At 43.8% G+C, this 27,146-nt stretch overlaps 1 protein-coding gene and 2 gene segments (V, D, J or C); all 3 read right to left on the bottom strand.

Annotated features, from left to right (window-relative positions):
* The window catches only part of LOC137522707 (immunoglobulin lambda-1 light chain-like), a 418,930-nt gene that overhangs the window by 20,091 nt on the left and 371,693 nt on the right, over nt 1-27,146 (bottom strand). The window lies entirely within an intron of this gene.
* LOC137522623 (Ig lambda-1 chain V regions MOPC 104E/RPC20/J558/S104-like) overlaps nt 1-27,146 on the bottom strand; it is a 226,047-nt gene that overhangs the window by 8,139 nt on the left and 190,762 nt on the right.
* The window catches only part of LOC137522590 (immunoglobulin lambda variable 5-45-like), a 65,093-nt gene continuing 44,991 nt past the window's right edge, over nt 7,045-27,146 (bottom strand). Inside the window, 2 exon segments of the V gene segment in view lie at nt 7,045-7,635; nt 10,281-10,318. Of these exon segments, the coding sequence occupies nt 7,316-7,635; nt 10,281-10,318 (358 nt within the window).

Here is a 27,146-nt window from a genome sequence, read left to right as displayed (position 1 = left end):
CAGAGCTGTATTTACTAGCAGTACAGACTGCAGTGGCTCTCTTCAGTTCTTCTTAAGACACATCGATAGAAAACAATCTGGTGCCCATTTTACCTCCTGTTAGATAAAAAATAGGGTATTGGATGAGTAGTAAGTAAGATTAAATGTCACAATTTTCTTCAAAATGTTATGTTTCATGTTATGGTAGGCATACACTATACAATGGGCTTGATTCACAAAGCAGTGCTAACTGTTAGCATGCTTGTGAAAAGCCCCTCTGCGTGATAAAATCAACACGCGCGCAAAACTTTGCGTGGGCACAGCGTGGTGCGCATGAAACGTCGCACCGCGATGCGATTATAACGGCGCATCTGATGCACCTATAAGCGACCTTGTCGCGTGCACCGCACTGCGTGCGCACAAAGTTTTGCACGTGGGAATTTGTGTGCGATCTTATTGTCAAAACGGTGATAACCTAGTTAGCACCCTACTTATCATGCCCAAAGTCTTTAGGCGTGCTAACTAGGTTAGCACCACTTTGTGAATCAGGCCCTATGTGTGGTTGAACAGGCAGCATCAAAGGTTGTCAGTGAGTTTGCTTACATGTAAACATGTGAAACATAGCAGTAAGTGATTAAGGAACACTCCAAGTAATCAGTTGATGTGCAGTAGGCCATTCTGGCTGCACCTTAACCAGCTCGGGACCGCATGTGTAAGAATCTATACTTCACCTGCGGCTCTCCATTTCTTATGTGGCATAGATTCTACGCCGGCAGTTTTCAGACGCTGATTCAGCTGTCATGTGACAGCTGAGCTTCTTCCTGTCGGTAAGTGGCCAGTTTCATGGGCTCCTTGCCAGGTGATCACTATGAGCCAATCACAGTGATCACAAACAAAACAATGAAAAAAAGGCTCTGGTCCTTAAAGAATACATGAGGTAAAGTTAAAAGAAAGGTTTTACTCAACTGGGGCTTCTTTCAGCCCCTAGAAGTCTATCCCAGGGACAAACCCAGGATTTTCAAGGGGGGGATTCTTGAAAGCTCTCCATCAGCCATTCACTATACAATATAATAATATTGTACATCATGCTGGGTACACATAATGCAATTTCGCGTCCCACTGACAGGATCTGAAAATTATTTCCTAAATGTCCCATCTGCTTCCGATCGACAACGGGATCGATCAGGAGCAGTTTGGATACAGATAATAATGAGGACAGCTGACATTGCTAATGAAGGGGAAAGTGAAGAATTCACACAGCAGGGCACAGGGCTGTGCTCATACCTGGCTCTGTTAAGTTCCCCAGAGCTGCTCCATGCTCTGTACACACGCTGCTGCTCCATCCAAAGTCAACTGTAGCCAGGAAAGAGAGGGGGCGGGGCGGCACATAGTGTAGGCAGCAGCACGGTGCTGTGAGCTTAAGGATGCCTGCAGATATTCTGGTGTCTCAACATGTGCCTGTCTCCAGACACTGCACCGGCCCTGATCTGAGGGGGGATTCTGGGCAGCTGTAATCCCCCCCTGCGTTTGCCTATGTATCCGGTCCCACGCCGAAGTTCTGCTCTTCTCCGGGCTGCCGTAGGAGAGCTGCTCCATAGGATTGTGATCCACAGCAGTGTCGTGGTCTTTGAGTATGAGCAGGTGCGCAGCTCACTTCTCCTGATCGCGCTGCCATAGCCAGAAGTGCTCTGTGCTTGTACAGTTTAAGTCTTTGTGAACTGCACAAGGGCAGAATGCTCCCAGCTATGTAAGTGCGATCACAAGAGGGGCACGTCATTCCCGCCCATGCACAAGAGACCATGGCCCTGTCACAGGTTGCGATCTTACAGAAGGGAAAGCGGTGGCTTGGAGCTGAGCGTAACTTCAGCATGGGACCAGATAGACTTCTAGGGGCTGGAAGAAGCACCTGCTGAGTAAACCTTTTCTCTCTTAAAGGACAACTGAAGTGAGAAGTATATGGAGGCTGCCATATTTATTCCCTATTAAACAATACCAGTTACCTGGCAGCCCTGCTTATCTATTTGGCTGCTGTAGTATGTGAATAACACCAGAAACAAGCATGAATCTAATCTTGTCAGATCTGACAATAATGTCTGAAACACCTGATCTGCTGCATGCTTGTTCAGGGTCTATGGCTAAAAGTATTAGAGACAGAGGATCAGACAGCAAGACAATTTGTATTGTTTAAAAGGAAATAAATATGGCAGCCTCCATATCCCTCTCATTTCAGCTGTCCTTTAACTTTGCCTTATGTATCCTGTATGGGGCTAGAGCCTGCCAGTACTAAATGAGTTAAGTAAACCAGTTAAAAGAGAGAGTGGCTAGACCAGGCATGGACAAACTTGGCCCTCCAGCTGTTACAGAACTACAAGTCCCACAATGCATTTGCCTTTATGAGTCATGACTGTGGCTGTCAGACTCCTGCAATGCATTGTGGGGCTTGTAGTTCCTTAACAGCTGGAGGGCCAAGTTTGCCCATGCCTGGGCTAGACCATCTGTAAATAGTGCTTTATTGAGTGAGTATGCATAAGATTAAAGCCAATAACAGTGATGTTTCAGAGCTTAAACTATTTTATCCAGCTGTGCCGGGTTCATCTTAGCATATGAAACATTTGCACGTCAAATACAGTTGTGACTGACAGCATGTTCTGGGAAGAAAAAGCCAGGCATTTCTGTCCATTTGTGAGTGACGCATCAGGTCTTGGCATGGCAACATGTAACTACCAAGGAGGAGGCCAGGGAGGAGTAGGAACTGCCAGGCACTAACAATAACAACAGGATCAGCCAGGTAATAATATAATACATTCTATCACATGAGAGAAAACAGATTAAAGTTAACCTGAAGCGAAAAAAAATTTGAGAATTCACCTCGGAAGAGGGAGGCCTCTGGATCATCACGGGGATTCCCCTATTGCCCTCCTCCTCACCATTACAGGGCTAAGTCGACAGTCGACAAGGCCTTAGCTCGGAACTCACCTGTACTGCGTAGGTGCAGACAGCTTGCACAGCGCAGTAGCATAGAGATGATAGGGCTTCTCTTTTTTCGCAAGCAAAGACTGTGTGCTACGCCGCAAATATGAGCTGTCTGCACCTGCACAGTGTGGGAGGTCCGTGGATCTTTGGGGAGCCCCAGAGCTGGAACAAAGGGACAGGGGAAGCCACTGTAGGATCCAGCTTCCCTCTCCAAAATTAAGTATCTACATTTTTGAGTTAACAATATCCCAGGTTTGCTTGAAAGCTGTTAAAGTATAAATATGCTGCGGGGAAAAAAATGATGATATAATGAATTGTATGTGTAGTACGGAAAATTAATAGAACAATAGGAGAAAAGAAAATAGTCTCATATTTTTATTTTCAGTTATGTTTTTTTTTTTATAACACTGCATCATTCTCTAATATTTGTAGTTTACACACTACACTCTGCATTCTAAATGATTTCACAGAGCAGGCTAGTGAACTTTTGAACTTTACTCTGCAGAAAAAAACAAAATACAGTGACAGACACTTGAGATAATAAGCTTCAGAAGACAGAGCTCTGTGACTTTGAATGTCTGGAGCTCAGATAAGCTCTTTTGCATAGATAACAACTGGAGTTTCTTAACTCTTCCTGTACTGGAAACAATATTGGACTCATATCTCTGCTGCTAATGTTTTATTTCTTAGATGTACTACACATACAAATTATTATATCATAAGTTTATTTTCGCATCAGATTCCCTTTAAATATGCTATAAATTATGGAATCTAGGCAAAGATTATTTGAAATATTCCAGTACTTACTCTCTGATGATGCCGACCGGCTTCCATATCCATATATGAATCACAGCAGTTGATAGCTGTAGAAAAATTAAAAGGTAATCTTTAAATATAAATGGTTGCAGCAACATTCTAATGAATTATACAGTAGCTTGGAATAATAAAGCGTGTCTTTCACTGCCATTCTAAATCTCTATCCACATAAGCCAATACAACCCAGCAAGAATAAAAGACATGTAATTGCTAATATGCATTAGTTGATCTTTTGTTTCATGAGGTCTTACATATAATTAATATAATAAATACAATAAGGAAAGTTACAAGATCTACTATACAGATAGTTTCATGCTCAAATATTATTGAAAGTACCATCAGTGGCGTAGCTAAGGAGCTGTGGGCCCCGATGCAAGTTTTACAATGGGGGCCCCCAAGCACTCTATACATAACAATTGATACGGCGCACCAAAACCTGCCTATGGCAGCTACAGTGTCAGAGGAGCAAGAAGGGGATAGGGAACAGTGTGTTAATGATTACCACTATTCAAAGTATCTATAGAAGTGATTATTATGAGCACAGGACCAATAGAGAGCTAATACTGTAGATGAGGGAGGGCCCCTCAGGGCCCCTCTGGCCCAAGGGCCCCGATGCGGTCGCTACCTCTGCACTTCCTATTGCTACGCCCCCTGTGTACCATTTTATTTTGACCTGCAAGCTAAAATTAAATAAAAAAAAAAAAAAAAAAAAAAAGAAAGCTTTATATTGAAATTAGCCTTGCAAATGTTTTGAAACCGATAATGTTGAAATGGATTGCACCTCTGATAAACCCTCGCTGTGATACAAAGCTATACAAAAACCTCAAGTGCTCATTTATATGGAACATGAAGAAGGCTACAAGAGTTGTCTGGATAGAGTATTGACTGGTATAAATCAGTTTTTTTAAACAAGGCTCAGAAAAGTGTTATGTGCAAACAGCTGCACTCAGCATCACAACCAAGCTCATACTTAGGTAATAAGACAAATGTGTTCACTAAGTCACAAATCCATGGAGTTTTGATCCCAAGAATATGAACACATTCTTCAATGGGTCTAATAAGTAGGTCAGGTATGCCCCATTAAAGGACACCTGAAGTGAGAGGGATATGGAGGCTGAGATATTTATTTCCTTTTACACAATGCACATTGCCTGGTTGTCCTGCTGATCCTCTGCCTCTAATACATTTAGCAATAGACCCCGAACAAGGATAGAGATCAGGTCCTCTGACTGAAGTCTGACTAGATTAGCTGCATGCTTGTTTCTGATGTGATTTTCAGAAACTAGTACATAGATCAGCAAGACAGCCAGGTAACTTGGATTATTTAAAAGGAAAATAAATATGGCAGCTTCCATTTACCTCTCACTTCAGGTGTCCTTTACAGATCAAACTTCCTTCCCAATTGTGCAAGGCAGTTGGATTAAAGTGTTAGGGTACTTTGGGCTTGATTCACAAAAGAGTGCTAACACTTAGCACGCCCTTGCAAAGCTGATTTGCACATGATATCATGCGCGTAAAACTTTATGAAAAAAAAACTACTGACATCGCATGTAGTCATAAATTTATGCGCGTAAAGTTTTGCACGCATTACATCACGTGCAAACTAGCTAAGCACGGGCGTGCTAAGCATACACTCTGATAGGTTAGCACGCGAAGCGCCATAGTTTTCACGTGCAAAGCAAACTTATCGCACGTACAGCATAACGCCGTACGCGTGTAAAAGTTAACTTAAAACTTTTCACGTGCAACATGCGTGCAAAATGGCTTGCATGCAAGTTTGCATGTGCAAAGCTTTTAGGTGTGATAACTCAGTTATCACTGTTTTGTGAAACAAGCCCGTAGACTTATGTGTGCTTAAAACATCTTTAGGTGGGTTTATGATCAACTATACAATATAAAGGCATTACTGAGCTTACCTCCTTGGTACTATTATGACAACCCTGGAATGAACGGTATTAGCTGTTACTCTAGGCGTTTTCTGACTATAATGCTGGGAATACACGGTAAGATTCTGAGCCATTTAGATGGCTCGATAGATAATTTCTGACATGTCCGATCACAGTTCGATAGTTTTTCCGCTCGATTCACCATTGAAGTTAATTGAAAAAAGATAAGAAAAACAAGCGGAAGATAAGAGAATCGAGAGGGCAAAACGATCGGGCGCAGAATCGAGCGCCATAATCGACCCGTGTATTCCCAGCATAATATAGCTGTAGTGTGTGATGTTTGAATAAAGTGCCTGTACACCGGGTGTGTTTCTTATCAATTATCATCTCTATATAGATTTTATCCACACATCAGCAAATGGAGTATGGAGTACAGGCTAGTCATTCTTTGATTGTACTAAGAAATGATTCACTCCTTGCCTAAGTTAATTAAAGGGAACCTAAACTGAGGAGGATATGGATTTTTCCTTTTAATATAATACCAGTTGCCTGACTCTCCTGCTGATCCTGTGTCTTTAATACTTTTAGCCACAGCCCATCAACAAGCATGTAGATCAGGTGCTCTGACTGAAGTCAGAGTGGATTAGCTTGTTTCAGGTGTGTGATTCAGCCACTACTGCAGCCAAAGAGATCAGCAGGACTGACAAGCAACTGGAGTTGTTTAAAAGGAAACATCCATATCCCTCTCAGTTAAGGTTCCCTTTAAGCTGTAGTATGTGATGTTTGAATAAAGTGCCTGTACACCGGGTGTGTTTCTTATCAATTATCATCTCTATATAGATTTTATCCACGCATCAGCAAATGGAGTATGGAGTACAGGCTAGTCATTCTTTGATTGTACTAAGAAATGATTCACTCTAGAGCTTGTGCACACGTTCAACGTAGGTTGTTTCAAATAATTATTCTTGATGTATTTTAATATTGAGTATTATTGCTGATTTGTCCTGTTAACCTAAACCAGCAGCTCACAATAATATATTAATTCATATATTATTATACCTTTATGACCAATAAAGTCCAGCACATGAAGGCCAGCACTGGTGCTGTACAGGGCATTCAACATCCACTGACTATTGCTATATGATAAGACTGAAAGAATGGGTATGATAAATAAATTATGATTTTTATGATTATATAATTCTTGGTGTGAGATATTTATTAAATAATACAGTATTAATTAAAAGGGTGCCCCATTCAGTCAGTGCTAATATTCAGTGGCATTTTGACTTTTTTATATAAGTCATTTTATTTCATCCCAGACCCTGAAATTGTCACAGTTATTCTACAATTTTAACTGCATTTATATTTTATGTTAAAAACAATGACAACATTTTATAGAGATATTTTTTTATTGAAAGTTTTATGCAGATATAAGGACAGAAAAGGAAACACAGGGCACCGCTCATATTTGCATTGACAGATTATTTTCAAAAATGCCATTTTCACATTAGAATAGACATATTTAGTGAAATTGGCTACCAGAGTACCTACACTTTGAAGGAGGGCTACTACTATGATCTTGCCAGATTTCAAATGTGTCAAATGCTAAATGAGTAATAATAACAGCCATTAGGGTAACACACAAAACAGAAGGGGAAATATTAGGAACACTCTGATCTTTTCAATTCCTTGATATATTCCTGACTCTGATGTGTCACTTTACAAGCATATTTATCATGTGACTTATAGTCGGAGGTGGTCATGGTCAGAAAACTGCTTCCACTGTACAGGCCATCACTCTGTTTGCTGACTTGTGAGGTGTGGACTCCATTGGTCCATGTTTTCCCGTCCACCTGCCATACCATCGATGCACTGCTGGGAGTGAATCCACTGAATGTACAAACTATGGTGGCTTTGTTGGTTTTTAACTCCTCTTCGGATGGACTATATATAAACATTGTTGGTGCCTTCACTTGGCCGGCTGTTAAATAAATGAAAAACAGAACTCAGACATTGTACATGTAATAATAATGGCATACCAGAATTATTTAGTTACATGACTTATCAAAACACATTATTAGTATTATTTTAATTTTATGAATTTCCCTTCTTAGATTTAAAATACATGCAGAAAGTGTAAAATTTAAATCATAAGAATTGTGTTAATAAATTGCTATTTACTTAGATGTTATAAACATTATATTTATTATAGCATAATTCATGCAGAATTCATTTTAGTTTTGCAGATTTTAAGATCTACACTTTCATAATTTATATTATAATTTGGGCTAACATATATTATTAGCAACTACACATAATTCTGTAAAAATCAATAGAGGAAATAAGACTTTAGAGAAAAGTGAATTATGTGCTGAAATGGTGGTAAATGACATTAGTTTTTTTTTGTATAGGGCAGTCTTCTTACATCATAATATTGTATAGGCTCAAGACAGACACAAATAGCACTAATTACAATCAGGCTCTTGTGCTTGAAATAACCGAGGAACTTATATTCTATTGGAGGTGAAATGTTGCAATCCTTGCCTAAGTTAATTAAAGGGAACCTAAACTGAGGAGGATATGGATTTTTCCTTTTATTATAATACCAGTTGCCTGACTCTCCTGCTGATCCTGTGTCTTTAATACTTTTAGCCACAGCCCATCAACAAGCATGTAGATCAGGTGCTCTGACTGAAGTCAGAGTGGATTAGCTTGTTTCAGGTGTGTGATTCAGCCACTACTGCAGCCAAAGAGATCAGCAGGACTGACAAGCAACTGGAGTTGTTTAAAAGGAAACATCCATATCCCTCTCAGTTAAGGTTCCCTTTAAGCTGTAGTATGTGATGTTTGAATAAAGTGCCTGTACACCGGGTGTGTTTCTTATCAATTATCATCTCTATATAGATTTTATCCACACATCAGCAAATGGAGTATGGAGTACAGGCTAGTCATTCTTTGATTGTACTAAGAAATGATTCACTCTAGAGCTTGTGCACACGTTCAACGTAGGTTGTTTCAAATAATTATTCTTGATGTATTTTAATATTGAGTATTATTGCTGATTTGTCCTGTTAACCTAAACCAGCAGCTCACAATAATATATTAATTCATATATTATTATACCTTTATGACCAATAAAGTCCAGCACATGAAGGCCAGCACTGGTGCTGTACAGGGCATTCAACATCCACTGACTATTGCTAAATGATAAGACTGAAAGAATGAGTATGATAAATAAATTATGATTTTTATGATTATATAATTCTTGGTGTGAGATATTTATTGTATAATACAGTTAAGATTGTAGCCAGGGTTGCTGAAAGATTAATGGCTTTACAATTACAATCACAAACATCCACCTCTAGTGAAAACAATTAAGAAAAAAAGTAATTCCAGGATAAGTTTACAGATCTCTTATGTTCTCCAAAGATTTCCAGCCTTGGAAAACCTACGTAGATGTGGCCATACATGATTCAACCAAATTGTTCAATCTTTAGGTTGATTTGATAAAATGGTTGATTTTATACTAAAATAGTGGAAAAGATTTTATCCTCAATTGATGGAATTTTATTTAGTAACAATATTTAAGAAAACCCTAATCGGGCGTGGTGCAAAGTTTTATTTGATCAATCTATAAAGCCATCAAGCACACTGTGGAGACTGTAAAAAAATAATAATATAGTGAAGAACCTTGAATATAAACTAATATCAACATTGGATAGAACTATGTTTCTCATATACATACATATACACACTGCTATATGTGCACTGTACTCAATACCTCTAGTACATATGTTTCGGCAGTTTGGAAAACAATTATATCTGTTAAATATAAAGAGATCACGAGTTCAGTATAATTTTGTCTTGTTTTATATGTATAACATATAGGCCCATGTGCAATTAACTTTTTCTCCTGATTTTTCTCCTAACAGATACTTTTTCATCTTCTCTTCAAAATAACTTTTCAGCATTTTATAACTAAAAAAGTATAAAAGGGGTGAAAAAGTACTCTCAAAATTATTTTGAGTATTTTCTTGCTTGCTGGTGGTTTAAAGGGCATCTTATAACAAGGTGTGAAAATATCATTTAGGAGAAAACTCAGGAGAAAAAGTGAATTGCTTAAGGGCCATAAAGTTTTAATCGTCAACCAATGTCGACATAGTTATAGATGTTAGTATAGACAGCGGATGCTACACAATCTAAACACATGCCTGCTCTCTAGTAATCTTCTATATAATGTATAAGGGAAAATGTATGACATTGATCTTTATGAGTGAGCTGTAAAACAGCTGTGAGACTTTTTGTGGGTAACAGATACTTGACAGTAATGCATCACATGGAAAAAAGGTTTCCCTAGAGAGAATAACTGGTTTACTATTTACATGGCTTTATAAAGCTCAAGTAGTTCTAACAAGTGTTTATAAGCCTATTTTGATTGCTCCAGCACCCTTCTCACTATAACGTTCCATTAACAAGGGATCACTGAAGTGACAGCTACCCACAAATGTAATTTTCAGAATCTGTCAAAAGTAGGACAACAAAACGCAACATTTTCTATAATCTAAGATATACAAGAAAATAAGTAGAATGATAAAACATGAGAAAATTGGGAAAGAATGTACTTACTTAAAACATCCAGCTTGGTCCCGTTACCAAAGATGTACACACTGCAGTTCAGCCTCGTTCAAAAACCATGTCCAGGACAAGAACGTATGTTGATGGCACCGTGACATGGCAGGTGTATTCTCTGTATACAGGACTATTGCTTTCTGCTACACTGGTACAGGCAAAATAGCTACTGTCAGCTATCATGCATAGACACAAACACATGAAGGTGAAAGCATGGATGTCAAAAATAACACACATCTGAGGTATAAGGCGGGAAACACACTTGCTAGAATTGTGAAAGTTATGCTGCGGACTGCAAAACATACAGGGCTGCACTGGCCATTGAAGTCAATGGCCTCGCTCCAGAAATGCATGTGTTAATTGCTCGTTTGCAATTTGTGTCTTCAGCACGTTTTTAAATCGCACAACTTTCTCCACATGACATGTGTGATCGCAAATATAATGTGATCCACCGCATGAACGCAAACATTTGCAGGCGGAAAATGGAATTGCAAATGCACCATGATGTAAGGAAACCGACCTTGCAAGTGTGTTCCCTGCCTAACCCTATATCCAATGCTTACTAGCTTTCTTTTTCTAGCAAGCAGAAGAAAAACAACCAGAGCTCGGCTTTAAACAGAGCATGGCTCTTAAAACTGCATATGCTACCATGCAACTGCTCATGAACGGAGTCCTCGTCATTGCAAAGAAGCAGTATTAGCAGGCACAGGTAAAATGACACAAACTTTATTTTGTGGATGAGCAGTATAATGCTTATTCCCCCTCACAAAAACACTTTATGGGTCCAGTCAAAAATGGCACATATGAAAAATTACGCACGGTGATGCCGCTGTTTTTTTTTTTTTTGCCGTTTATCATTATTTAATAATTTGTCATAATAAATAACAGCTATAAACGTTATTAAACATTATTTAAGGTTTAGCTATAAAACGTTATCAGCCAGATGACAGTCTACAAATATAAATGCCAGGGCTCTGCCACTGCCACTGAAAGTACTTTCTTACCCTGTGCATGATGCTCCAGGCTGGTGGCTGGCTGGCAGTGCCCGCTGTCTAGTGGTGCTGGAAGTGGTTAGGCAGCCGATCCCGTGTGGGTGACCCAGCTCACTGCTGCCTGCGTGGCATTCCGGCTCCTGCTGCTGCACTCTCCTCCTGCCGGCATCATCCCCGCGCTGTGCCAACCATCCTCACCCCGGGATCTGCTTTTCCTAGACGGCAGAGGTGGCAGGGCTAACGTGTCTGCTCTCCACTCCTCTCCCTTCCCTCCTGCTGCTTATTTTGAAACTTGAGAAGTGTCAGTGAATGAGCCAGCAGCCGAAGAAACCCTCCTCACGTTGGGTTAATTAACGTTAAAGACAGTAATATGATAATTAGCAATATGCTGATTAACAATTTAACCTTTCAATTAGTTTTTCGTCTGTGCGCCATAATGAAACATTGATATTGCTAAATAACGTTAAAGAGAAACTCTGACCAAGAATTGAACTTTATCCCAATCAGTAGCTGATACCCCCTTTTACATGAGAAATCTATTCCTTTTCACAAGCAGACCATCAGGGGGCGCTGTATGACTGATATTGTGGTGAAACCCCTCCCACAAGAAACTCTGAGGACCGTGATACTCCTGGCAGAGTCCTGTCTGTGAACCTTGTTGCATTGTGGGAAATAGCTGTTTACAGCTGTTTCCAACTGCCAAAAAAGCATGCAGCAGCTACATCACCTGCCAACAGTAAAAATGTCACCATGTAATAAATGTCAGAATGTAAATCAGGGATTTAAAATTTTTTACAATGGGCAAACACTGACTAAATCATTTATACATAATTATTGTAAAAATGAATCACTTTTTTAATTACATTATTTTCACTGGAGTTCCTAAGGCTATGTTTTCAATGCAGCACCATTTTTAAACATCGGCACTATGCGCCATTTTTCTTTGACCCCCACTTTACAGCTGTTTCACAGGTATTTTATTTTCTGCCTTTCCTAGACAAATCATGCCTTTATAACCTAAGTCCAGCCAAATGTTTAACTTTAGTTTTAAATAGTATGGAAGCAAATTAAAACCTGAAAGTCTAAACATACAGTGCTATAAGTGGAAATTGGACTGTGCCAGTTAGGTCAGGGAACAGTTATTCCCTTCCAGACATCACAGTGTGAACTTTCACAGTCAGTAACCTGTAGAGAAGATTGTTTAAAAAGACTCTGCAACAACATTTTCAGCCTTATTTCTTCTATCCTATAAGTTCATATACCTGTTCTAATGTGGGCTGTCTTACTGCAGCCTTTCCTAGTTGCACAGTGGCTGTATTATCTCTGTTATATAATCAAATCTTCTTTCCTCTGATGGCTTTGTCAGGCTCAGGCACTCAGGTAGGAATGTGCTGCTCTGCTTTTGATAGCATAGAAGCTATACACACCCTCTCCACGCCCCCTTCAGGCTCTGTGTGAGTCACAGACTGAGCTCCTCTCAGCCTATCACAAGCTGGTTAGCAGCAGGGGTCTAGTCCTGGGAAAAGAAGTGAGTGGACTCACTTGGAGAACCCCTGCTACGCGCGGCGTGCCAAAAATGGGCGTGGTCAAGCACACCGCGGGCGTGGTCATGGGTGGGGCCAAATATACATGACCTTAGCAGTGATGTAAAAGGTCTGCCGAGGAAATTTGAGCTCTGCCGTAGTGTATCCCCCAAAAATAGATGTAATCTGACAGCATTTCACCAAAAAGACACATAATCTGGTAGAAGTTCCTCAAAAATACAGATAATATGAAAATGGTTCCCCCAAAATAGACAATGTGGCAGCAGCAGTTCCACCAACATACACATAATTTGGAAGCAGTTCCCCAAAATACGCGAAACCTGGCAGCGGGTCACCCAAAATACACGTAACACCCAAAGGACATATAATCTGGAACTAGTGGTCCCCCAAACATACACAATCTGGCAGCAGTTCCCCAAAATACACGTAATCTGGCAGCAGCCGTTCCCCTAACATACACATAATCTGGCAGCTGTTCCCCAAAATACATAACAGCGGTTCCACAAAAATGCAGATAAACTGACAGCAGTTCCCCCAAAATAGGTACCCCCAGGTAGCCAGGTCTATAGGTGTCCCCAGTATAAGTAGCCATGAGTATAGTAGTCCCCAGTATATGTAGCCAGAGGTATAGTTGCCTAGTATATGTAGCCAGGGGTATATGTGCCCAGTATATGTAGCCAGGGGTATATGTGCCCAGTATATGTAGCCAGAGGTATATGTGCCCAGTATATATAGGCAGGGGTATATGTGCCCAGTATATATAGCCAGTGGGATATGTGCCCGGTATATATAGCCAGTGGGATATGTGCCCAGTATATATAGTCAGGGGTATATGTGCCCAGTATATGTAGTCAGGGGTATAGTAGTCCCCAGTATATGTAGCCAGGGGTATATGTGCCCAGTATATATAGCCAGGGGTATATGTGCCCAGTATATGTAGCTAGAGGTATATGTGCCCAGTATATGTAGCCAGGGGTATATGTGCCCAGTATATATAGCCAGGGGTATATGTGCCCAGTATATATAGGCAGGGGTATATGTGCCCAGTATATATAGCCAGTGGGATATGTGCCCGGTATATATAGCCAGTGGGATATGTGCCCAGTATATATAGTCAGGGGTATATGTGCCCAGTATATGTAGTCAGGGGTATAGTAGTCCCCAGTATATGTAGCCAGGGGTATATGTGCCCAGTATATGTAGCCAGGGGTATATGTGCCCAGTATATGCAGCCAGGGGTATATATGCCCAGTATATGTAGCCAGGGATATATGTGCCCAGTATATGTAGCCAGGGGTATATGTGCCCAGTATATGTAGCCAGGGGTATATGTGCCCAGTATGTGTAGCCAGGGGTATATGTGCCCAGTATATGTAGCCAGGGGTATATGTGCCCAGTATATGCAGCCAGGGATATATATGCCCAGTATATGTAGCCAGGGGTATATGTGCCCAGTATATGTAGCCAGGGTATATGTGCCCAGTATATGTAGCCAGGGGTATATGTGCCCAGTATATGTAGCCAGGGGTATATGTGCCCAGTATATGCAGCCAGGGGTATATGTGCCCAGTATATGTAGCCAGGGGTATATGTGCCAAGTATATGTAGCCAGGGGTATATGTGCCCAGTATATGTAGCCAAGGGTATATGTGCCCAGTATATGTAGCCAGGGGTATATATGCCCAGTATATGTAGCCAGGGGTATATGTCCCCAGTATATGTAGGCAGGGGTATATGTGCCCAGGTAGCCAGGTGTGCCCCCACCCGGAGGGAGCAGCGCAGAGAAGGAGAGCTATGGGGACAGCGGGGATGGGCGGACATCTCCACCCCCCATCCCTCACCTTCATGCTCCCCTTCCTGCCTCTCCCCTCCGGTGTTTTGAAATGTCGGGCCCGGCGGAGAAAGTGGGCAGAGACTTACCGGGAGGGATGGGGGGGGGAGAGATGTCCGCCCATCCCCGCTGTCCCCATAGCTCTCCTTCTCTGCACTGCTCCCCTCCACACAAGCCAGGGTGAACGGCGTCCACGCTGAAGAAAAAGTGGGTGGACGCCGTTCCCAGGCGTCCACGCAGGTCTCGACCCCTGGTTAGCAGCCATGTCTTTTGTTTGTAAACACTGCCTAAAACTGGCAATTACAAGCCAGGATCGCAGCAGGGAGTGGCAGAAACAGCACAGAGGGGCCCAGGAGAACATAATGAATAGAATGGTATGCTTTTTATTGTAAGAATTTTAGAATACAGATTCTCTTTAAAGGACCTCTGTCGCAAAAATCTTAAAATTTAAAATATATGTAAACATATACAATTTTGAAGTACGTTTCTTCTAGAGTAAAATGAGCCATAAATTACTTTTCTCCTATGCTGCTGTCACTTACAGTAGGTAGTAGAAATCTGACAGAGCCGCCAGGTCTTGGACTAGCCCATTTCCTCATGGGGGGGGGGGGGTTCACAGGGATTTCTTTATTTTTTAAATGCACATAGTGAATGGCAGTTGCTCTGTCCAACTGCCAAAAGGGTGTACGGTGAGCAGGGAGGCTGCCCAGCATCTTTGTATAAATCTTTTTCATGGAGTGTCTAAATAAAGAATAAAGGCCATGCTGAGAATCCCCTATGGAGAGATGGACTAACCCAAAATCTGTCAATAATGTCAGATTTCTACTACCTACTGTAAATGCCAGCAAAATAGAAGAGAAGTAATGTATTGCTCATTTTACTCAGGAAGAAACATATTTCTTATTTGTGTGTGTTTTAAATTTTAAGATTTTCGTGTCAGTTCTAGTGATGGGCGAACACCTGGATGTTCGGGTTCGGGAAAGTTCGCCGAACATGGCCGAGATGTTCGGCATGTTCGGGCCGAACCCCGAACTTCCCGAACATCCCTATTTTGGGGGCCCTATGGGGTCGCAGGCATAAGGGGGGAGCATGCCCCGATCGCGGGGGGGGTCGGAAATTCCCCCCACCCCCTCCGCTAGCGCTCCCCCCTCTGCCCGCTTCCCCATTCAAAAGTTTCAAGAAGTACCTGTATAGCGGATGGCCTGGCAGTGGGCGGCACTGTGGAGTGAGGAGGAGGAGGAGTCCGGAGAGTGACGAGTTGAGGGAGGCCGGGCAGCGGGCGTGAGGTCAGCGAAAGGGCGGAACTTCCGCCCTTTCTCTGACCTCACGCCCGTTGCCCGGCCTCCCTCAACTCGTCACTCTCCGGACTCCTCCTCCTCCTCACTCCACAGTGCCGCCCACTGCCAGGCCATCCGCTATACAGGTACTTCTTGAAACTTTTGAATGGGGAAGCGGGCAGAGGGGGGAGCGCTAGCGGAGGGGGTGGGGGGAATTTCCGACCCCCCCCGCGATCGGGGCATGCTCCCCCCTTATGCCTGCGACCCCATAGGGGGGCCGTATTGCGGCCTGTTCGGCCGAACAGGGCCCTGTTCGCCCGAACAGGGGCCCTGTTCGGCCCTGTTCGGGGGCATACAGAAGTTCGGGGCGAACCCGAACTTAAAAGGCCGAACACCATGAGGTGTTCGGCCGAACTCGAACATCACCCGAACAGGGTGATGTTCTGCAGAACCCGAACAGTGGCGAACACTGTTCGCCCAACACTAGTCAGTTCCTCTTTAATTCAAGCGTAGCCACTTTTTGCCAGAATTTCACAAATTTCCAACTTGCAAAGCTGGGAAGGGTGTACTTTGAATCCCTGTATCCTTTGAAAGATGAAGTGACCTTTCCAGAGCCCATCATTAATGCAGAAAGTGCCACACTAGTATGATAGGAAGCCTCCAACCACCTCTCTTCATTCTCCTGTTTGTCTGAGAGTGGGGCGTAACTAGAAATCATGTCCCCCCCAACAAATCGTTGATGGGGCTCCTCAATGTTCACACACTTTCCCTTGCTTACCCCTGGAGATCCTTCCAGCCTAGCCCTGATCTTTTCAAAGTCGATGTTAGGCCTCTTGCACACTGCACGCGATTCTGATTCAGATTCCGCTTTTTAATCAGTTTTTACATCTGATTCAGATTCTGATTTACAGTTTGCTCCTTGCACACTGCAAATCGGAATCTGAATCGGATGTAAAAACTGATTAAAAAGCGGAATCTGAATCGGAATCGCGTGCAGTGTGCAAGAGGCCTAACATCTACCTCTGTTCATTTACCATTAAGAATAAAATTAAAGGGCACCCCCAAAAAATTAACTCATTTATTTACACTATTTATATCTACATTATTGGTTGGCATAGCTGATGCTGTCCTCCAGGTCATGCTGCTAGCTACCATTGTGGTCTACCTTGCCCTAACTTGTTTTAGCCACACTGCTACTGCAATAACTGACATACGCTCCTTTCTAAGACTCACTTTCCTTGGGCCTAATGGGCCTATTTCTAAACACCTTTATGAGTGGCAATTATGATGTTATCCAGTTCATGATTAAGGATGGCAGAACCTTTTGCATGGCAAACGGTTCCCGGCAGACATCTGCCATTCACCCATTCGTCTCTGAGGCGACTTCAGGGTGGAAGGTTAAAGAATGGTCCTATGGGTGGCACGCCGTATACATTCCCATAGGGTCATTCTTTGACCCTCCACCCTGAAGTCAGGTGGGACAGGACGGCCAATCCGACCTGATCACCACGCGGGCCCCTCCCCCCAAGTGATCAGTGTTAGGAAATACAGGGACAGTGTTAGATAGACTGTATTGTAATATTGTGCTGTACAGCTGTTTCCTATGTGCACTGCTACTCACAGTGCACCAGTTAGGGACCCCTAATAGTCCTTTTTAGGACTCTTCCCAACCACGAAGACTGTATTTATATTGTGTTGTTGAGTTACCTGCTGAGCTGAGGCTTACATGTATAAGTGCTCTGATGGATTCACCATATGGATTAGGCCAGGGCCGGCGCTACCACAGAGGCAAAGGGGGCAATTGCCCCAGGGCCCCAGAGCTTGTAGGGGCCCCCAGTGGCTACAAGAGGAAAAAAGTACACATTTAAAAACCTGCCGAGTTTAATGGTTAATAGCAAATCCACCTTAAATGCTAGAAACCCTAAATTTGCAGGATATGTTAAGGAGATCATTAGGAATAAGAGGAAAAAACAATTTTTCAAAAAGACCTTATAGTTTTTGAGAAAATCGATTTTAAAGTTTCGAAGGAAAAAAGTATACTTTTAAATGTGGTAAATGTCACTTTTAGTAGCAAACCTGACGGTAGTGTAATTTTACATGTATCAAAAGAAAGAGCAATAAATTTCCTGACTGGGTTTCCTGGGGGTCCATACGCAGCCGCAGCGCTTTGGCCAGGGATTGCTATACAGCTGCAATATGGCTGCATGAAGATCCCTGGCATTTTTTCCTATTTCCCCTTTTTTTATGTTTAGAGTGTGGGATTTTTTTTTTAACTATGTTGGGTCCCCCCTCCTGAAACTTTTTAACCCCTTGTCTCCCATGCAGGCTGGGGTAGCCAGAATGTGGAGCTCCGACCGATTGGGGCTTCACACCCTGACTATACTAGCTGCAAAAAAGGTCCCTTAATGCCGATTTTTGTTCCGGGGTATCTGTTGGGGGGGCCCCCCAGTTTTATTTTGCCCTGGGGCCCCATTGTTGCTTAAACCGGCCCTGGCCTATGTTTGGTGTCTTGGTCTGCCATTGTGTGTGGACTGCAATGCTTTTATCTGCAAGCCTCATATGATCCAGTCTCCCTAGCTCAGTGTGCTTATTGGGCCTCCCTGTATGCTTGTTGGTGGTTGGGTGTTTGGGTGGTTGGATGGCCATCTCATGTATTTTTTTTTAATCCACTTTTAATGGTATTGTTCTTCTGTGTTTGAGCATTTATGTACTAATAAAGATTGATACCTTTTTATTTCAAAGCCTCTCTCTAATTGGTATGTTCTGCAATATTATTTAGTTTCCCCTTCTGATCAAACTAGCACCATTGCAGTATCTTTCAACTGGTTTCTGTTGATGTCGAACACAAAAGCCATTCCATAGAATGAAATTGCTGTTTAACAGTCAAATCTCTTTATATAAAAGCGCACACATGTGTGTGTGTCTATGTCTGTGTGTGTGTATGTGCCACGATCACTCGAAAACGCCTTAGAATATCTCTATATATAACATTGTGTGTATGTGTGTGTATGCATGTATGTGCCGCCATCACTTGAAAATGTCTTAACCGAGTTCAAGGAAACTTGGTATACAGATCCCTTACTACCTGAGATGATATGTTCTGGAGTCTCACACCCCCCTGCTCAGTGCACACCTGGGCGAAACCACAACAGCCAAACAGATTTTACCTATTCATGTCAATAGGAAAATTTAGATAGCTGCCATTCTCATGGTAATAAATCCAGAGTCCTCACACTTGGTACAGTTGGTCACTTGGTGGTCAAGGTTACAAATGCAGGAAAAATGGATGGATCATAAAATAGCCAATTTCACATTTAATTAATTTTAAATGGGAAAATGTAAACTGCAGCCATTCTTACAGTGTTTATCACAGGGGTCTTAAGCTCGGCAGTTGGTCATTTGGTAACTGGGATTAATATTCAGTGGGTGGAACCTACAACAGCCTATCAAAATTCACCTATTGATTTTCAAGAGGATTGCTATCTGCTGCTATCCTTACACTGTTAATGGCAGAGGCCTCAAAGCTGGTACAGTTGGTCATTGGGTGACTGGGATTCAAATTCAGAAAAGGAGATGGAGCCGCAAAAAAGCAAATCTGATTTGTATGATTGATAAACTGTTTCCATTCTCACCTTATTGATGTCAAGGACCCCAAATCTCACAAACTAGGTCATTGAGTGTCTGTGCGTTGAGGTTAGAAAAAGTGGGTGGAGCCTACAACAACAAAATTATAAATGGGAAAATTATAGCTGCAGACATTCTTACACTGTTAATGATAGGGTTCTCACTTGGCACAGTTGGTCACTTGGTAACTGCCATTAATATTCAGAAAAGTAGATGGAGCCTACAACAGCCAATCAAAATGTACCTATTGATTTTCAGAGGGAATATTTATGTTGCTGCCATTCCTACACTGTTAATGGCAGAAGCCTCAAACCTGCTACAGTCGGTCATTGGGGGACTGGGGTTAAAATGCTGAAAAGGGAGCAGAGCCACAAACAGCCAATAAGATTTGTTTGATTTTAATGGAATCATTTTAACAAACCCTACACTTGTACAAAAGAAACATATTATAATGTTTGTTCTGTCTTCTGGCAGTGAGAAGTCTCTCTGGCCCAGGTAGTGTGGATTATGCATTAGTTCCTCATAACAGTGCCTCAGTGTGGAACTGCTTGAGAGAAGGATGCCACACTTTACAATAATATACTGCCTCATCTTGTAGTACCCCTGCCTTGATGGTTAAGTAGCCTGTGTTCTTAGAGGTGTCTTTGGATCCAGAGAATCGGTCAGGGACCCCAGTTCCCTGGTGTTTGTCAGTGTCACTTTTATAATACAAAAGATATTGAGGTTTTTCCTCTGTTTTCTGCTGATACCAATACACCCAGCGGTCACTTATGTCCAGGCCAGTCAGTGTACAAGGCAGTGTCACTGTTCCTCCAGGAGAAACAGACTCAGTGGCCGGTTGGGTCACAGTAGCCTGAGCAGCACAGCCTGAAATACAAAGATTAGTTCACTAAACATATGTACCAGCATAAGATACATAAACTAAGTATAAACATTTTTCTTCGTATGTAGAAAGTATCAGCTTATAGTAAAACAACTCAGTTCCCCTCTTACATGTGCAGAAAGAGAGAACAGAGATGAGGAGGACAGCCCAGGCCATGGTGCAGGTGTGGTTCTGCCAGAGATCAGTAAAATCTACTCTACTCTCCCTGCTTATTAAATGCAGCAGCATGCCTGTGTCAGTGTGTATGTAAATGAGATCAGAGCTGATAGGACGCTGCAGACTCCTCCCCTGCTTCCATACTGTAGGTCTGTTTAATTAACCACACCAAAGACTATAAATGCAATAACCATATAATTCATACACCTGCTCAGCCATTGTTGTTTTTGTGTAAAACTGCAGATTTGAGACTGATGCAGAGGTGCTATATTCATGTCAGTAAAAATGTCCTTATTAGAGGTGTCCAATATTAAAGGGAAAAATATGTAAGTAGATTTAAAGAACAATTATAAACAGGTTCATAATGCACAACTGAATTCTCCTGGAGAGATCTGAGAATTCCCTGGCGTCTCCTGTTTATAAACCCCATCACTTTACCTGCAGCCTGTACATGTACACCAGGACTGCCTGTGGTTGCTACTTGCTGCGAACACAGCTTAATTCATCTTCTTCTTCCTTTCGAACTACCCCTCACTACCCATAGCTTTGTGTGCTGGATTTTACTCATATACATGTTTAGCTTACACCTGTCCATCTTTTTGAAGCTAATGTCCCTGGGTGTCTTTGAGCTTCAAATATCCCTTGTTTTGGCTGTCTCTACATATTTATAGAAATACTAGCTGATGACCTGGTGTTGCCCGGGTATGTATTTGGCTGATGTTGGCTCCACCCATTTGAAAATCAACAGATGAATTTTGATTGGCTATTATAGGCTCCACCCTTGCTAAAGACATTAAAGGACAACTTGTGAGGAAACGCGGAAAAGCCGCCGCGTGTGCCAAGAGCTAGGCAGCTGACTCCGCGTCCTACGCGGCGGTTTGCACGCGTCTGGTTGTGTGGTGGAACGCGGAAAAGCCGCCGCATGTCCTGACAGCAAAGCGGCTGTTTGCATGCAGCAGCATGTGCTTGGTGTGGCTGGGTCTGTTAGTGCACCTAGGCAGATGGAGAGCTATGCTCGGCTCGCGCGGGCCTGAATTCAGGACCTTTATACCTGCAGAGGAAGTGTCAGCTGATCAGGAAGGTCAGCTGATTCCTGCAGGACTCATGATTGGCTGAATGGTTCGGGTGGGGCAGCAGAGTCCAGCAACTATATATTCTGCTGCTTATTCAGTTGCTGGTTGTCTGGCGTGCGATCACATACGTGGGAGCACCCAGATCCGTAGTCAGATCCGCAAGTGTGCCGGGACCAGCTGGAGCTGTAATCCTACACTTAGCTAGATTTTGTTGATAGCTTAAAGTACTAGTTTGATTGTGATTATCTGTTATGACTTCCTGCTTGCCTGACTATCCTCCTGAACTCTGATCTTGCACCTCGATATTTCTGATACTCTGTTGCCGAACCCCGGCTCGTCCCTAGACTCTGTTTCTGCCTCCTGATTTTGTACCTCGATATATCTGATACCCCGTTGCCGAACCCTGCTTGCACTTAGACTCCGCCTTTGCCTCCTGATCTTGTACCTCGATATTTCTGATACCCTGTTGTTGAACCCTGCCTGTACCTAGACTCCGCCTCTGCTTTATGTTCTTGTACTTTGTCCGTGTGTGTACGACCTGGCTTGTCCGACCTCGAGAACCGACCTTACTCTTGGAGGCGGTTCCCCGTCCTGTCAGTGACATCTCCTCCTGAGTGTCACTTTCAGACAATCCTTCCTACTGTCAGTCTGACTCCTCCCGTCTTGGAGAGCTCAGGTCTGCGGAAGGAATCTGTGCAGTATTCCTTGCTGCACTGAGGCCTAGTCCTCTAAGTGTTACTGTTGCACCAAACACTACACTCTACTCAGGTGAACAGAGGTTAGCTAGTATATCGGATTATCGGTGATACTGCAGATCACTTATAATCTGGTATACATCTGTATTCCCAGTGATACTGCAGATCACCGGTAATCAGGTCCTCTCTGTGCTTCACCGATCGTTACAGAACGCCAGACCAAAAAACAGATGGACGCACGCGCTGACCCTCTGAATGTGCTTGCCACTTCGGTGGATAACATCCATCAAGCACTGGGCCAGCACAAAGCATTAATTGATGCCCTAACAGGCTCTGTGCGAACCCTTCAGACGTCAGTTGATTCAGTGCGATCCCCTCCTAGTGATGACATACGTATGCCCGTACCTGATAAATTTTCCGGCCACAAGTCTGACTTCCGGAATTTTAAGACTAGAGTGTTGTCATACTTCGAGTTGAGACCCCGATCCTCGGGGACTGAGACCCAACGGGTCATTTTTATTAAAACCTTGTTAACTGGTGATTCCCAGTCCTGGGCATACAACCTGCCTCCCACAGATACAGCTCTGACCTCGGTAGAGGAATTTTTTAAGGCCATGGCAGTGATATACGACGACCCTGACCTTGTGGCAACCTCTGAGCGGAAGCTCAAACTTTTGCGGCAAGGCAGAGGCTCGGTCGAGGATTACGCGGCAGAATTTCGTAGGTGGTCAGTTACCGCCAGATTTGACACCTATGCCCTGATGGATTACTTCCTGTCTGGGTTGTCGGAGGAGGTCTCTGACCTAATGTTAACCTTACCCAAGCCCCAGACAGTCGATGAGGCCATCTCATCGGCCATTCGAGTCGACCGTCAGCTACGCCATCAGAGGCAGACTCGGGGCAGTCACCCTGTCAGGGTGACATCTTATGCGGCACCATCCGCTGCACCCTCAGTAACGACATCTCCGCCTGTCTCTTCCTTTCCGGCCTTACCTCCACCCGAGCCAATGCAGATTGGTCGATCAAAACTGACCCAGGTGGAGCGAAGGCGGAGAATAGCTGAACAATTGTGCCTGTACTGTGCAGGGGCATAGAGTGCAAAACTGCCCTAACAAGCCGGGAAACGAGTCTGCCTAGGAGTAGTGGGGGGTGACACCCTAGGCACACCTTTTTCACCCCAAAAAGAGAAAAAATTGCTTCTCCCCTGTACGATTACATGGGAGAATAAGTCTGTAGCCACTGAGGCTTTTATTGATTCTGGCTCAGCGGCTAATTTTATGAACCTTGAATTTGCTCAGGAGTTGTGTATTCCCCTCACTCCAGTAAGTCCCCCCATTCAGGTCACGGCAGTAGACGATTCCCCTCTGCAACGGGATCGTCCCCTGTCACGGACTCCGCAGGTGAAAGTCACGTTAGGGGTACTGCATGGGGAACAACTACAGTTTTTTGTATTGTGTATGTCAACCTCCACTATCATCCTATGCATGCCGTGGTTACAAGTCCATTCTCCACACATAGACTGGGCTACGGGTCAGGTAACCAGATGGTCCGATCATTGTCACCAACAGTGTTTAGGGAAGGTGACATTGGGTCGGACCAAGATTGTGTGGAGGGGGTTCCCGAAGAGTATTCTGAGTTCTCCGATGTATTTTGTCCCAAGTCTGCTGATCAATTACCTCCTCATCGCCCGTTCGATTGCCCCATTGATCTCCGTGCTGGTTGTATGCCTCCTAGGGGTCACCTGTATAACTTGTCCGGTCCAGAGAAGATGGCTATGCAAGAATACATTCGTGATAACTTGGCCAAGGGGTTAATCCGGCCCTCCCGGTCGCCTGCTGGGTAGTGCTGGGCGAACACCTAGATGTTCGGGTTCGCGAACGTTCGCCGAACATCGCCGCGATGTTCGGGTGTTCGCGCCGAACTCCGAACATAATGGAAGTCAATGGGGACCCGAACTTTCGTGCTTTGTAAAGCTTCCTTACATGCTACATACCCCAAATTTGCAGGGTATGTGCACCTTGGGAGTGGGTACAAGAGGGAAAAAAATATTTGAAAAAGAGCTTATAGTTTTTGAGAAAATTGATTGTAAAGTTTCAAAGGAAAAACTGTCTTTTAAATGTGGAAAATGTCATGTTTCTTTGCACAGGTAACATGCTTTTTGTCGCCATGCAGTTATAAATGTAATACAGAGAAGAGGTTCCAGGAAAAGGGACCGGTAACGCTAACCCAGCACCAGCAGCAGCACACGTGATGTAACAGGAGGAGGAGGCGCAGGAGGAGAAGGCCACGCTTTTTGAGACACAACAACCCAGGCCTTGCATGAGGACAAGAAGCGTGCGGATAGCATGCTTTTTACCGCCATGCAGTCATAAATGTAATAAAGATGAGAGGTTCCATAAACAGGGACCGGCAACGCTAACCCAGCAGCAGCACACGTGATGGAACAGGAGGAGGCGCAGGAGGAGAAGGCCACGCTTTGAGACACAACAACCCAGGCCTTGCATGAGGACAAGAAGCGTGCGGATAGCATACTTTGTACCGCCATGCAGTCATAAATGTAATAAAGATAAGAGGTTCAATAAACAGGGACCGGGCGGCAACGCTAACCCAGCAGCAGCAGACGTGATGGAACAGGAGGAGGCGCAGGAGGAGAAGGCCACGCTTTCAGGCGCAACTCAGGCCTTGCATGAGGACAAAAAAATGTGTGCGCAAAGCAATGCAATGAGTAGTTTTCAGGACACAATGGGCTATTCGGAGGAGCTATTCCCACCCCCACAATCTTCTACCTGTCAAAGGTCAATGGAACAGCCACAAATGTTGTGCCCGGATGCACAACCTTTTTCTGTGGAAAATGCACCTCGCACTGAAATGCAAGGCGAGGCCGAGGATGAACATGACGTCAACAACTCAACATGATGCAAAATGGGGGCGGAACAGAAAGCTGCTTTCAATGTTTTGAAGGCCTTAATTGCCTCCGGTGGCCAGTTAGATGCATCATTCATCACACCCAAATCCCAGAGCAATGTGTGCAGGAATTTGAATCGCAGGAGGTGTACCGAGATCATCTGGACAAGTGACCAAGTGACCAAGTGACCAAGTGACAAGTGACAAAGTGAAAAGTGACAAAGTGACCAGTGACAAAGTGACAAAGTGACAAAGTGACTGACAAAGTGACAAAATGACAAAGTGACCAAGTGACCAAGTGACCAAGTGACAAAGTGACAAAGTGACAAAGTGACTGACAAAGTGACAAAATGACAAAGTGACCAAGTGACCAAGTGACAAGTGACAAGTGACAAAGTGACAAAATGACAAAGTGACAAAATGACAAAGTGACAAAGTGACAAAGTGACCAGTGACAAAGTGACAAGTGAGAGGTTGTTCTGGGGAGCTCTACTCCACTGCACACAGTCACATATGAGGAGAGGTCTCGTCGGGACTGCTGATCCTCCTCAGCTTGCTCAAAGCCTTGAGGGTTCCTGAAGATCCTCTGCTTGGAGTTCGCCGGGGTTCAGCTTGGTGTCGGGGTCGGCGGCGTCCTCCTCACTCCAACGTGGCAGATCTTCTGTTGAAGGAAAAAAAAAAAAACATTTTTTAAAGTCCAGTACCGCTTCTGAAGGACTCACCAAGAGATGCAGGAGCGCTTCAATCTAGCGCACCATCGCTCGCTGGGTGATGTCCCTCCCTACGCGCTGGAATACTACGCTGCACATGCTAGCACGCTTTTGCGCAGTGCCGAGGCGCATTCCAGCAGCTAGCTACCAAGCTTCTGTGGATCTGATTGGGCCACCATGTTGGATCTCTGCCAAGTCCTCCAAAATTTTGAGCAATCCACGTTGCTTGTGACTGAGCAGTGACAACTCTACAGTCAGCATTACAATACCACTGCTGTGTTTACTGAAGAAATCAATGTTGAAGATGGAAACCGCTGGCATGATGCAAGTGGGGGAATCTGAAGATGAAAACGATCAGCGTGATGATACCAAACATCAGGCAACCTGCCTCAGGAAACGCTGGTCCCAGCTATGACAAAGAACAGGACGAGGAACAGCTGGAGTTGGAGCAGGAATTGGATGCCCCCACTGCTGAGGGACAGAGCGGTGCACGTTGGACTTCCACAATTTAGCGGGAATGGACAGCAGAAGAGGAAGAAAGTGATGCTGGTGACGAATATGGTGCATCACAACAATCACAACGCTCACAAGAACATGAAGACAGAGGAGTCTGGCAGGATTCTCTGGCACACATGGCTCAATTCATGCTAGACTGCATTGAACGCGGCCCGCGCATTATTCACTATTCATTATTATTCATTATTCTGGACAACACCAATTACTGGGTTTATACCCAGTTTATACAAACACAATGTTAAAAAACTGATTGAAGAAAGTGTCAGACAGGTCAAAAATGGAACAATTCCAGCAGGCCCTTGAGGATGGAGACTTTAGAGAGGAGATTGACATCCTCCTCCTTCTCTAGCCAGTTGTACGCCGACAGACTGATTTCAGCAAACCCAGGAGGACCAGGAGGGCAGCAAAGAACACAAGCTGCTGCTAGTGCCCAAAAGGGAATGGTATTGGCAGTGTCCTTGGAGTGGGAACATTTTCTGACACCCATGCAGCAACCCACAGAACAGCAATCGGGCAGTTCCACGTCCTCCAACACCAATCGCCTGGAGAAGATGGTCAAGGACTACATGTCAGATGGCGTAGCTGTGTTGAACAATCCATCTGCAGACAGACGGTGAGTGTGACGGCACAGAAGGACCATGGCAACTCACTCATAGTA

This window comes from Hyperolius riggenbachi, chromosome 1 (assembly GCF_040937935.1).
Source record: "Hyperolius riggenbachi isolate aHypRig1 chromosome 1, aHypRig1.pri, whole genome shotgun sequence".
Lineage (NCBI taxonomy): Eukaryota > Metazoa > Chordata > Amphibia > Anura > Hyperoliidae > Hyperolius > Hyperolius riggenbachi.
The sequence above is the reverse complement of the archived record's forward strand: the minus strand, read 5'-3'. Positions and strand labels throughout refer to the sequence as shown.